The following is a 13,658-nucleotide window of genomic DNA, read 5'->3' as shown; positions in this document are numbered from 1 at the left end:
CCATTCTACTGCATGTGTATATGCTATTGAAGTGTGTACCGTGTGCATCCAGCAGCATACTACTTAAGTACATACCGTCCTCTCCACCTGCACCAGGTGGTCTTTGAGGTCCAGGATGTCCTGTGTGGCATGATGGTGATGGTGATGCTCCGACCGCACAGACTCATTCTTCCTGTTCCAACAGCAACAGAGTTAACTTGACAAAAATCATTAACACTTCCAAACTGAAATGCATTGACTTAATTAGTATAATGAACATCACAGGTGTAACTACAAAGGGAGAAGATACTGACCTGTCACTTTCCCTGTAGATCTCCTCCTCTTCATGTCTCTGTTTCAGCATCTCTGCCTCACGTCGTGCCTCACGCAGGTCCTCATTCAGCTTCTGGTTCCAGCTCTTTGACTCCTCCAACCTGAAAAACCAAACATGTCTAATTCACTACAAATACTCTTGGTACATGAAAATCTCAGAGCCACGATGGTGCTGGATGCAAATGACAGCACAGTCATAGGTCGCTGTACGGCTACAACTGTCTTCGACTAATTAATACATGGAACTCACACTCAGAACACAGAACATTAGAAGAAAGAAAATGCCTTGAGGAATATACTCCTATCCATACAGTGAACCTGCTGCTACAATTATTGTCACAAATGATTACTGAAATTTTTCAAAACATAGTTAAACAGATCTTGCTCCTTAATGCACACTGAGTGTTATTGGTCTGCATTAAGTACATGTAAGATAGCCATAAGACAGAGGTAACATTGTGGAAAGCATAATCTTGTTCCATATATGTAATGTGTACTAAAAAACCAGAAAGGATCTCCTACTAAGACATCACTAAGACTACTATGTTTACATTCCCGTAGTAAACAAGGTGTGTCCAGTGAATGTGTACTGTAGGAGGATCAAGCAGATTTAGAAATGACAGTTGTTCTCACCGACTCTCCAGCAGCTGTATCTTCTGCTCCTTCAAATCCAGGCTCTTCTTAAAGGCATCCTCCATCATGGACTCCAGTGCCTGGTAGCGACTGCCAACAATCAAACACATCACACATGTTGTGAGTACCAAAGGGCTGGGACAGATAATCCAGATACCTGGTATGGGTGGGTAATAAGTTGATCCTGAGTACCCATCTCAATACCTGGACCCTTTATGTGACTAATACATTAAACAATGTAATATGTTCTTCTTTCATGATTAAAAGGTTGTGCTGTCTTTGAAGATTTAGATGTAATTTACAGTCACCTGTTTTGAATAAAATATAAGGTTAAGACATTGAAAATTTCAAAATTTTAGCACCAGAGCTGAAGAATATATTGCGATTTCTCAAAAATTTGATGTAAGGAATTAGAATAACAGGTATCAGGGTGAGGTAGGGTAAACAGGAGTGGTAACAAATTTTTGACCTGTCCTAACCATACTAGCCTCCTTACAAACATGCAAAGCTCTCCATTTTTGTAAAAAGATCGACATGCCTGGAGTCATCAGTGTAAGTGACACTGAAAATAGGATCTGATTTCCTCATTAAAAAAACAATTTGAAACCTAATCATTTGAAACTCCTGTAGACCCATAAAACTGGTACTGAGTTACAGTGTATGCTGACAATCAATGTGTCAATATTAACCAAACATAAAGGATTCTGTTGGGCACGTAGTGATGTTGGAGTTGCTTGAAATTGGGTCAACAAAGTTCCTTCTTACCTATCGTCCTGCATCTGTTCGGCCATGACCAGCTTCTCCTTGTTGATGCCAACACGCTCCAGCTCATGTTTCAAGGTCTCCAACTCATTGCACAGAGTGGTGGACTTAATCTTTTCATTCACCAAGTCCTGAAGTACGCAGACATACAAGTCAAAATCTAAACCTGATACAATGTAACTGTCTATAAAATTACTCTCAGTTGTAACTAGAATTAGTTTTGTTTCTAGTATAAAAAGCTCACTTTACTCTTGATACACAAACTTACTTATACCCATGAATGCCTTCCTGTATTTTTCAGTTACATTGTAACACACCCCTCAGATTATACTAAATATAATGGGTCTCAAAATCTTCAAACTTATACCAGAGTACCCAATGACTGACATTATGAACACCAAAACTTGCAAGTGGGTTAGACAGTGAGTGAATCTGGTCTTATGCTGCTTTTAGCAATATTCCAGAAACATCAAAGCTGGAGACACAGGAAATGGACTTCACACATTATACCCATGTGGGGAATCACACCTGGGTCTTCAGCGCCATGAAAGCGAAACATTTACCCACTTGGTTACCCCATCATCCCACATGCAACTTGGATACAATGACCAAGTCTTGGATGCAACTTGGATACAACCCCCCATCCATTTGGTTGGCCTTTATGACAAGCCAAGATTTTTAGAGTGGCCCCAACATGTTAACAGACACACCTACAGGTGCGCCATTGCGTTCTACCACCACACAACAAAGTTCTACATACCTCTCTGAGAGCAGGGATGGTCTTCTTATCCAGATGCACTTCCTGCAGGAGGTCCTTGTTCTCCTTCTCTAGATCCCGTACTCGGGCACAGGTCTCCTTCAGCTTCTCCAAAGACTTCTGCAGAGACTTGTGTTGCTGCTCAAGAGCCGCGTTCCGTGCTGTCACCTCTTCATAAGATGATTCTCGTACATCAAGCGACTGCTTTATTTTCTTATTTTCTTTTTCTAGAGCAACCTTCTCTTTTTGAAGTTCACTCAACTCAGTTTCCGTCTCCAAAGCTTGTTTCTCTTTCTCTTCTAACCTTTTGATTGATACTTTCATTGATTCTAATGTCTTAGCTAGCTTCTCATTTTCATTTTCTAGATCAGTGTTATCATTTTCTAACTGCTCCATCCTCCTTGTTGTAATATCTAGAGACTTCTGAAGTCTTTGATTTTCATTGTCTATATCTAACAGTTCAAATTCCATCTGTTCTTGTTTCGCTTTATGATGTTTCTGAGATTCCAGAGATTTCTTCAGCTGTTGTATTTCTCTGTTTAACACATCCTTATCATTTTCTAACTGCAAATTTTTCTCAGAGGAATCACGTAAAGAGTCTAATGTTCTCTGCAGTTTCTGATTTTCCACTGTCAAGTTGATGTTCTGTTCCTCCAACTGTTCCTTCTTCTTGAGAGAATTCTGCAAAGTTTCCACCGTTTTGGACAACTTTCTGTTCTCCACATCTAAATCGGAAAGCTCTTGTTCCACAGTACTAAGTTTATCACAGGTTAGCTCTAGCGTGGTAATTCGCTTATGCATTTCAGAATTTTCTTTTTCCAGTTTATTATTTTCATCCTCAAGTTCTGGCACTTTATCAACATTTTCCTTCAACTTTTGACACGATCTGTTTAATTGTTTTGTTTCAAACTCAAGTTTTGAAAGCATTGCGTTCTTAGTCGTCACAGTTTCGTGAAGTCTTCGATTCTCCCTTTCCAAGTCTTTAATCCGAGCATCATTTGACTTCTCATTACGTTCCCTAAGTACATCAATGGTTTGTGTGAGATGCTCGTTCTCAGCTTCCAGTTCGCGCACCTGCCGATCACTGTTCTCTTTCACCATCTCCAGGGTGACGATCAACTTCTCCTTCTCTCGACTCAGCTCGTCCTTCTGCTCCTCCAAATCGAGACACTCCTGGGAAGCCAAGGAGTTGCTTTCCTGGAGCTTCTCCAGTTTCTTGGAGAGTCTCTGGATCTCCTTCTCATTCTCCAAGTTGATGGCTGTGTTCTGGATCAGTGCATTCTCTGTTGCTTCCTGGAGCTTCTCATGCAGCTGTTGATTCTCCAGCTGTAGCCGTAGGATCCGAGCATTGGATGTCTCGCTCAGCTGGTCAGACAGGGAGCCACTTACAACTGAAACAGAGAACAATATAATATATTTCCCTAGTCCTCTAGCCCCAACTAAATAATACAATTGTCAAGGTCATCATGTGACTAGTCCACATTATTAGAATTAAGTTTCCTCGTATCAGTGAGTTTATTTCTATGCCACACTCAGCAGTATTCCAGCTATACGGTGGCAGCCTGTAAATAAGTAGGTCTGGACCAGACAATCCAGTGATCAACAGCATGAACATCAATTTGCGCAAACAGGAACCAGTGACATGAGTCAACAAAGTCAGCGAGCCTGCCCACCCGGTAACATTAGTGGCCTCTTATGACAAGCATGGGTTACTGAAGATCAGTTCTACCCTGGATCAGCAAAGGTCTCACATCAACCTTCATGAGTTAATGTTGCTGGCATGTCTATGAAACAGACCCTCTTACAGCAGCCCTCACCTCCTGGCCTGTGTCTGGCATCCTGAAGCTCCTGTTCCAGGTTGGCGCTCTCGTTCATTGAGTTCTTCTTGTCCATTTCCAGCCGTAAGATGTCTTCAGTTAGTTGTTGGATCTTCTCTCGGTCACCATCTCTCTCCTACAGAAGCAATGTCTACAATACAGTCTGCAGTACCTCTGACTCTACAGCCTGTGTTTGACTAAAGACAATCTACATCTCCCGTTTGCCCTGTGTTACATCAGACAGCAACAGCAACGAAACCCCACATAGTTGGATTAACACAAATCATGTATCTGATAACACTAAACCTTGTATGATTTGTAGAAAACCGAGCACACAACATTCAATATCTACTTTAACTCTTTAAAGCTTAAGTCTGCTGAACATATGGCCTTTGGTAACTTGAAAAAAAATTTCACTAAGATGACTTCTTGTTTCCATCAAAGTTCCAGTTCCTCAGTTACAAACAAGTGGCTGATACTTACAGCAGTCATTTCCTGGGTGAGCTCACGGAATTTGAGCAGTTCATTCTCAAGTTCGCGAACAGTCTCAACTCTCTTGTGGCTGCTTGCCAGCTGGTCCTCTAGAACGGTCTTCGTCTCTTCTAGGATGTTGTTCTCCTCCCTCAACTCCTGCACGGAGATACACACATTGATTGAGTGAGTGAGAGTGTATACTGAGATTCAGGATGTGACTTTGAATGTGAATTGAGAATGAGTAGCGAGAGTGAATTTGTTCTTTTCCTGCTTTGAACAATATTTACTTATATCTCTGATGTTTCTCTAAATGTTGGAGTAAATTCTTAAGTTTATCAGGCCCAATCCCACTTTATGGACGTCGATGGGCACAATCACAGCGTTATGGCATGCTTAATGGAAACGCTGACGTCAGTATTTGGGTAAAAACACTTTTTTCTTTATACTGAAACATATCCTGAATAATTAAATTAAAAACTGCCTTCTTGCATCAACAACATATATTTGTTTCTAAACTGCGAGATCTAAATACACAATAAAATTTTGTAATACGTCAGAGAAACATCTATGTCCATTTACCAGCAAGCTTGACTAAGTCTATTTTCCTAATGTACAGTAGGCCTGTAATTTCAAACTTTTAATGGGGGACCCTATACATTCATTAAATTGTGTCCCTGAGACATTGTGCTATACATGTTTATTTCCAAATGGAAGAGGATGGATGTTTGGAACACTTGTTTGCATTACCAACATTTTTCATGCTGTTGGTTTTGTCTGTGTCATTAAATTTACATTTCATAAGCGTTACAAGCTCATTCCAAGGCATGAATGAATTTAATTTAAATATACCAGGAAATTTATGTTCCTAACATACTAGTCGTCTTTTAAATGTGTGAAATTTGAGAATGCATTTAGTACAATTAGCAAAAACTCCAAAGAGCCTCATTTTTTCGTTATTAATGTTTTTGTGCATTAACAAAGATAACGGTAATGGTTGATAAATGACGCTAACCAATCATTTTTGATGACTGATGGGTTGTGACGGAACAACCAATTATGAGATTTTAACCTATTCCAAACACAAGTATGTATTGTCTGTAGCTCACCTCCATGCGAGCCCGGTAGAACTCCAGCTCATTTAGTCGTTCCTTGTACTTGATGATCTCCTTCTCATACGTGTCAACCTTGCTTGCCTGTGGAGGGGAACAACGCTCATGAGAACTAAAACACAACATTGAAGCATTGCCATGAAAGTCTAGAGATTCCTTTCTGGTCATCATTTTTGAACAATCGTATGAGGCTCCACAATTATAAATACTTCTTTCTTAAAGTCACAATCAACTAATCACTCAGACTGACAAAGTGACCCATTCGGTTCCTCAGAGGACCTGTTGAGAACCTGAATGTTTGATATGTTTAACTAAACCCTGTTTACCATCTGGCTACCTAATGCAAAGTCCTAAGGTGATAAACAGTATTGTTTTACGTCAAGAGCATTACCACAGCATAGGTAAGTTGATAAAGGTAGTTTACACTGCATTCAGCAATATTTCATCACCCAAACCTGTCAACTACACAAAACAGTGGTTGATGTAATAAGCAACATTGTGCTGGTCGTCGAGTGGGACAACCTGGTCAATTTATGTTACCTGTTGTGACTAATAAGCTATAAGGCCCACAATCCACAGACTGGATGATTCTGGAGTAGGTAACAAACAGTTACAAGTGTGTGGTATCAACCTCAGTGTGTTTACAATAAAACAGCCAATCAATGGAAAGTCTGGCCAAAATTGCTCTATTTCATGCATGGCTAGTTGTATTTTACACGTGAATCCCTGTCAGCAAACAGGGGCTGTCTACATGCTGATGCTGTCACTACTCCTTTATCAATGACAAAAATATGAAATGCGAAGACATCAGGTCCATGTGAATTGTGTACCTGCATGTCGGGACTTTAACTCTTAACGTTGGGCTTGTAACAAGTGACACATAATTAATTGGTGGTGATAAGTTTTCCATGATTAACACTAAGCCTCCAATAATGCTTGTCATATCTTTTGTCATGTCCTTCATGTATATATGACTTCCTCTGAAAGGACGAATGCATTAGCACCCTAATATTTCAGCACAACATGTCAGCTTTAACAGGGCCCTCCCCAAATATGTGAAGTATTCCTGTGTCATGTTATACCACCTTGGTTTCCCTTTCAGATGAATGCTCTCTAAGGAACACTTTTACCCAATGTGTTGACAACTGTAGAATCAGTTTAGGCAAACCTATTCGTCAAGTTAAAAAACTTCAAGAAGTTAATTTGGATAAATTTACACTGTTACACTCATGCTGAGACAAATCATTACAAGAGTTGAAAAAGCATCTACACATTATAGTAGGCCGAAGTAACATGTCTCTGTCTATGACTAATACCTCACTCCACACAAGCAAAACCCTGCTCTGTTTAACATCTTAATGCCATGTCTCCACTTGTGCCCTGCATGGCGTATCTTGACACATCTCCACTTTCTACAGCTGGTAATTAGTGAGACATGCTACAAAGCTTTCTCCTTCAAGCAGCTCAGATAGCCACTGTGGTGAATCATGACACATCATTACTTACAACTTGTACAGTGACAAGCTCTACAAAGCCTTTCCAACACACAGACCTAACATGGTGTGCCTTCACATAATTCCACTTACAGCCTGTTCAGAGACAAGGTCTACAAACCTTTACCAATACACAGAGCTAACATGGTATGTCTTCTAGGGCTACAATGCTCTGGCTTAATTAATCAAAAATAAAATCTGACACCTTAGTTTTGATTTTTGATAACCATTATCACTTATCCATATTTGAATACTTATATAAATTATTATCAAAATTTGACTCCAACTCGAGCAGTTTCGAGTGCTGACATACGGCGAAACATGACTAGTTGATGCCAGACTAATTATCCCATGAGAACTGATGTTAGTAGACATCAACAAGTTGAAGAGGGATTTCATGCTAAAATAGCTGACTAAGTGAATTAAATGAAATCGGACGATTTACTTGTATGAAGGATTGAACTGAGGGTCCAGTATCAAAAATTGAGTTGAACAGAGGTCTGGATGAATCGTGGTAGCGTTAGCACCTTCGTATATCTCCATTTACTAGGCTGTACTGAAACATGCCACACTTAACTTTAGAACCAATATTGTCTCAAAGCATATCTTAACATAAGCCTTTTCTCGCATGAAACTCACTACAGTCTGTAGTCACTGTTATAGGTTGCAAGACATGTTACAAGCCTTTTCCTACATACACTACAGCCAATGCATTGTCCATAATAATAATATTGATCAAATGAAATGTCAACTTGAACAAGAAAATCAATCTTCAAGCAACACCAAATATATTTCTTGTTTTACAGAATTCTGCCCTCAGACAACCTAAAGGCAGAAGGTTTAAATAAAAAATTTTTTTTTAATAATAATAATAATAAAAAAGGATTTTATTTTTTGAGTAGGGAAAATTATTTTTTATTTTAATTCTCTTTTTCTTGAAAACATATGGCATCAAATCCGTAAAACAAGAAATGAAATTGGTTTGGCTATATAATCTTAATTATATCTGAAACAGTCTGCTAAGATTGCATCATATCACAACAGTGATCAAACTACGACTGACTTTAAGAAGGATGTAGAAACAGGTCTCGTGATTCTTTAGACCTTTTCCTCCTTCCCAACTGACATATTAATTCCTGTCTCAACTTACAAACAAGTTCCTCCTGATCGTCAACATCTGATCACCACCAATACCCATAAGCTGAACACTTCAAATACTACAACTTCATGATATCAACAGTCTGTATCAAACCACTGGTCAACAGCATGACCACATGGTCACATACTGCACTTGCCAGTTGGACATTCATGTCAAGTTCTTATGACAAAGGTTCCATTCCCCATATGTGTGAAGTCCATTCCCGCTGTCCCCCCACTGTGATATTGCTGGAATATTGCTAAAAGCGGCCTAAAACCATATTCACTCTTATGAGAAACTTTGTACCCTGGGAATACCCTGGAAATTTTAACAGTATATCATATAATTATTACCAGTAGTTTGGATCTGAATCAACTCTCAATGATATTCCAGCTGCGTTAGGATGGTCTTAAATAACTGAATTTGGGCAATTACATGGGTTATCCATTGCCTCATATGATAAGCATGCCAATGTTGCTGACCACTTGAAACCAGGATCTTCATGAGGGATCGGTACCCGTAATATTGGATCACAAGTAGAAAAGGAAAGACGTCTGGAGTTGGGAAAGGCATGGGATTTACAGACTTGATCCATACCATGTAAAGCTGATGGTGGGATGGGCTCCTTCAGAAATACAACTACCTGCACATGTATCCAGTAGTGACATTATAACAAATTATCATAGTGCTTCCCATTTCTCATATGACAGGAATATCATTCTTTAAATTGGCTTGGAGAGGAAGCCACCACGACACATTACTTAAATGAAGGATTTTTTTTAAAATGATATAATGAAATAGGGACAGATGAAATGATAATTTCATATTATCACTGTCACCCTACTAAACTTGTTACGTGGAAGCATCCACTGGCTGTTCATGGAGATCAATTTGACATAAGGTAAAACTTGATGCTATAACTCCCTGCTACCAGAATAGAGGGAGATGGTACTAGGTGATATCTTCATGAGAGTGGTCACAATTACACTTCATTGCAGACAGAAATTCTAGATTTCTGTTTGCAGACCTACCACCTCCGTTTCAGACAGAGTTACATTTAATGGCAGACAGAAACTGTAGACTTCTGTTTACAGGCCAAACACGTCCCTTCAGATATACATGCTGGAAAGAGGGCCAGTCTACCTTGATGTGGGCAACTGTTGTATTAACTAAGAGATAACACTGTCGATAACACAGGGCAGTCACACCAGACATCCATGACAACTGATAAACTTTGTCAAATTCCAAACTCTCCAATATGACTGATTTTACAAACCCAAAATGTATCTGTTGGGACTGTGACATCGTGAATGAATGAAAAACAAATTGAAAATCGAAAATGCAACAAATATCAAGTTCAGCAAAATACTCTGATAATTGCACACTTTTCAAAATCTTTTCTAGGAGGTCTGATATTGATCAAGGACAGAAAGCCAGCAACATTAATCCGACACACTCCTTTACACGAATGTATTTTGAAACTATTGAAGCCTAGAAACTGTATCACATCAGTCCTTACCGAAGGCATGAGTCCTTTGGTTAACCTGTGTTTTAGTGAAAGTATCAAGACTGCATCCACTGGTCAACCTGTGTTTTAGTGAAAGAATCAGACAACTTCAGCTTCGTCTTCTGTCAACACCATGTGACTGTGTTTACAAGTTGCTCTCCAGTAATCTGCTACCAAGTGGACACCTGGTCATGATCAAACCATAACACATCATTTCTGATAACGACAGTCCATCATCAGCTGCCAGTCATCACTCAGCTGATGGACAGAGGGACAACATGATCAGAAACTGGACTGTGTCCATTAACTTCATACTGACCTTCTCCTTGATGATATCCAGCTCGTCTCTCAAAGCCCGAGTTGCCCGCGCGTCTTGGGTCAGATCAAGGTTCTGAAATAACCACAACAAAATAACACTCTAACACAAAACACATCCTGTCACGCTGAAATCATCATCAATGGACTTCCCACCCTAAATCTGAATGATTCCATTCCACTATTATCCATCAGATAAACAAACTCATAGCTCTCCTTAACCAGCCTCAAGTCGACACGCTTGTAGCCCGCACATACTGCGGTGAGGTCACTCGGGCGGAACACTGCCTCACTCAAAACACACTTATTTGTCAGAGATGAGGCGGATCCTATCATCTCGCAATGTACATACTAGGGCTGGCTTAAGGAATCTCAAAAAGTGGGTTTTACTCGTAACACTAGCAGTCAGTCAAGTAAGACTAAAATAGCCACGGAAAGGAATGTTACCCACTATGCAAGTTTTTTTCTAGCATAGAATGGCATGTATGTTTCAACCTCACCACATGGGCTATATGAAACCCAGATAGTGATCTCTCATAATACCTCAGTCCTATGTTTATCCTGAGGCATGGTTTAAATCTCATCTTTTCATATGGTTTCTAACCTGTTCAAACTCTAAACTTAAGTCGAGGGAACCAGCTAAACAAGGAAACATTTAAACCTAAATATCAGGTTATTGTCCTCACAACCCTGTAAGACGTGATCCAATGGGCTGGAGTAATTCTATAGTGCATGTAATTAGATGAGAGTGGCTGACATGCTATCAAAAGTTGGACAAGAAGGGTTTGTCACATCATAGTGTAACTTTTTTGTATCAAGAATAGAATAACCTCAGTTCATGGTTTTACACCGCTTTCATCCACATATTTTTTGTTTAATGCCAACCACTTGTAAGCTCAGGTTAATATTTTTTAACACTTCATCAGATGACAAATGAGGACTACTTTTATGGTTATACAACTTCTTTATTCTGTATTGGTGATGCAAAGATTAAAATGTCGTTGTCAAGCAAGTGTTGCCTAAGATGAAATTTTGGGTGACACACATACAAGACTTGTTTGGGCAATATATGATGGATGAGGCCAAAATGATTTGTTTATACAGTAGAAGGACAACTTATGTCCATTTCATGCATATGAATACATATTACCCAACTGTCACGCTGAAGACCCATGTTCGATTCCCCACATGGGTACAATGTGTGAAGCCCATTTTCTGGTGTCCCCCGCCGTGATATTGCTGGAATATTGCTAAAAGCGGCGTAAAACCAAAATTCACTCACTCACTCATATTACCCAATATTATGTCTCACTTGCTTGACAACAACAGTAGAATCTATGTTGAAACATCACCTTTACACATTAAAAGAACAGTTTTGGGAAATGGTTGAAATCTCAAGTGGTGACTGCTTTATTATAAACAACAAACAACCATCGAAAAAAATTGGGAAGCGTCATTTTTCAGGTCCAGGTAGTTATTGCCAATTTGTATAACATGACACAACTTGTTACTTTGAAGTAATGACAAGTGCATCATAAACATACACTTCTTGGAGTCTTCTAGAAATATTCAGTCACAGCTTTTCAGTTAACGAAGAGAGTTTTCTAAGGAATAGACACGTTTTCTGGCCCTGGAAATTTCAAAGATATGTCATCAAATGTTTCAACACGAAATCTGACGTTCCCAAATCGTTTGTGTTTCATGATGAGAAAATGTGGTCGATTGCTTTGGTCGTTTGGTCAATGCGATCAATTGGTCATTATTTCAATTAATCAGAACACCACTAAGAAGTTTTATATCCATTAAAATAGTCCTCATTCTTCATCTCTGCAACATCTAGACTGCCAATCCAAGAAAATTAATCAGATCAATCCACAAAAACTCTTTAATTAGTCTGTCTCACAGTTCCTGAACCATGTTATTTTGCCTTCTGCCAAGCCTTCTCTGCTGTGCTAAAGCCTTAAATGAGGCAAGCCCAAATTTCCTCAAGTTCTGGTCTCCCTGGAGCTCTTTTTCAATTAAAATGGATTTGTTTGTTACAATCAAAACTATATATATTCAGAGACTAAGCTATTGTTTAATCAACAGGGCCGTAACAGGCCACAGTGTACTGACATATGTTTTTCAAATGATTCAAAAACATATTTGTCTATGTTCTGGGATACAGGGTAAAGAACGTTTTGAAGTTATGTTTATTGTTTAACAAGAAAACTATGGAGGAATCGAGTGACCAATCAGTTTTTATATGACCTTTTTCTGATAATAACAAGCTAAAAAGGGTCTCACCTCGTTCCTGAGTTTGGCCATTGATCCTTTCGTGTCCTCCAGCTCATCCTTGACATCAGACAACTGTTCTTGCTTCTCTTCTCTGGAACAGATGCACATGGTCAGACAAACGTATCAGACGAACCTGCACATATGCTGTTTGTCAGCTGTTTAACTCTACTCTCAGCAATATCCTGGTTATATGAATGTGTGGCTGAAACAATCAAGTGGTGGATACTGTCAGCAATAATCCATGGTTTATCTGAAACCTAGCAGGAACTTGATTTCCTGATTTATCTATTCCAACAAAGAATCCATGAAGGAATTGATGAGGTCATCGTAAGAGCAAGTCATGAGTGAGTGAGTGACTTATTTTGGTTCTCTGTCACTTTCAGCAACATTCCGCTAATTCTGGTCACTTTGGAGGACACACCATAAAGACATATGGACAGACAGTGAGAGAATCAGACAGTGTGGAGTATCTTAAACACTGCTTTGAACAGACCCCTGAAGGCCCGGGGTAGAATAGGCCTTCAGCAACCCATGCTTGCCATAAAAGCGACTATGCTTGTCGTAAGAGGTGACTAAAGGGATCCTGTGGTCAGGCTCGCTGACACGGTTGATTCATGTCATCTGTTCCCAATTGCGTAGCTTGATGCTCATAATGTTGATCACTGGGCTGTCCGGTCCAGACTCAATTATTTACAGACTGCTGTCATAGAGCTGGAATATTACCAAGTGTGGCGTACAACTACACTCACTCACTGCTTTGAACAGTATTACAAATACACTACATTAGTTTAATATGGGATAAGTCCAAAGAGACAAATGTTGCAGATGCTGACCTGACCAGTATAACAAACATAGCATGATGTAACAAGACAATGATCAGGGGCTCCTGGACTTGGTTCTATGAAACACAGTGCACAGTGAATCTTGGTACTTCAGACATGAAGACTACTTTCCACTTTCTGATTCCTAAAACCACATGCGCGGTCATAAATCACTGACATTCCTACTAGGAGAACACAATCACAGCATCACACAGAAAATCATTTTCCCCAAACAAATTTCAA

General features: G+C 39.5%; 1 protein-coding gene across 4 annotated transcripts in view; it reads right to left on the bottom strand.

Moving 5' to 3' along the window:
• Nucleotides 1–13,658, bottom strand: part of LOC137293483 (girdin-like) — a 94,399-nt gene that overhangs the window by 15,748 nt on the left and 64,993 nt on the right. For 3 of the 4 annotated variants that reach the window (XM_067824047.1, XM_067824048.1, XM_067824049.1), the window contains exons 8-17: nt 12,604–12,685; nt 10,322–10,393; nt 5,862–5,948; nt 4,765–4,911; nt 4,282–4,417; nt 2,468–3,855; nt 1,711–1,838; nt 946–1,035; nt 294–413; nt 76–172 (exon numbers count right to left, since the gene is read on the bottom strand). In XM_067824047.1, the coding sequence (XP_067680148.1) occupies nt 76–172; nt 294–413; nt 946–1,035; nt 1,711–1,838; nt 2,468–3,855; nt 4,282–4,417; nt 4,765–4,911; nt 5,862–5,948; nt 10,322–10,393; nt 12,604–12,685 (2,347 nt within the window). Of the gene's footprint in view, nt 1–75; nt 173–293; nt 414–945; nt 1,036–1,710; nt 1,839–2,467; nt 3,856–4,281; nt 4,418–4,764; nt 4,912–5,861; nt 5,949–10,321; nt 10,394–10,860; nt 10,901–12,603; nt 12,686–13,658 lie in introns of those variants that run through there. The other variant, XM_067824051.1, reaches the window with a different exon arrangement.

The sequence above is a fragment of the Haliotis asinina genome, chromosome 8, assembly GCF_037392515.1.
Source record: "Haliotis asinina isolate JCU_RB_2024 chromosome 8, JCU_Hal_asi_v2, whole genome shotgun sequence".
NCBI classification, from domain to species: Eukaryota; Metazoa; Mollusca; class Gastropoda; order Lepetellida; family Haliotidae; genus Haliotis; species Haliotis asinina.
The sequence above is the reverse complement of the archived record's forward strand: the minus strand, read 5'-3'. Positions and strand labels throughout refer to the sequence as shown.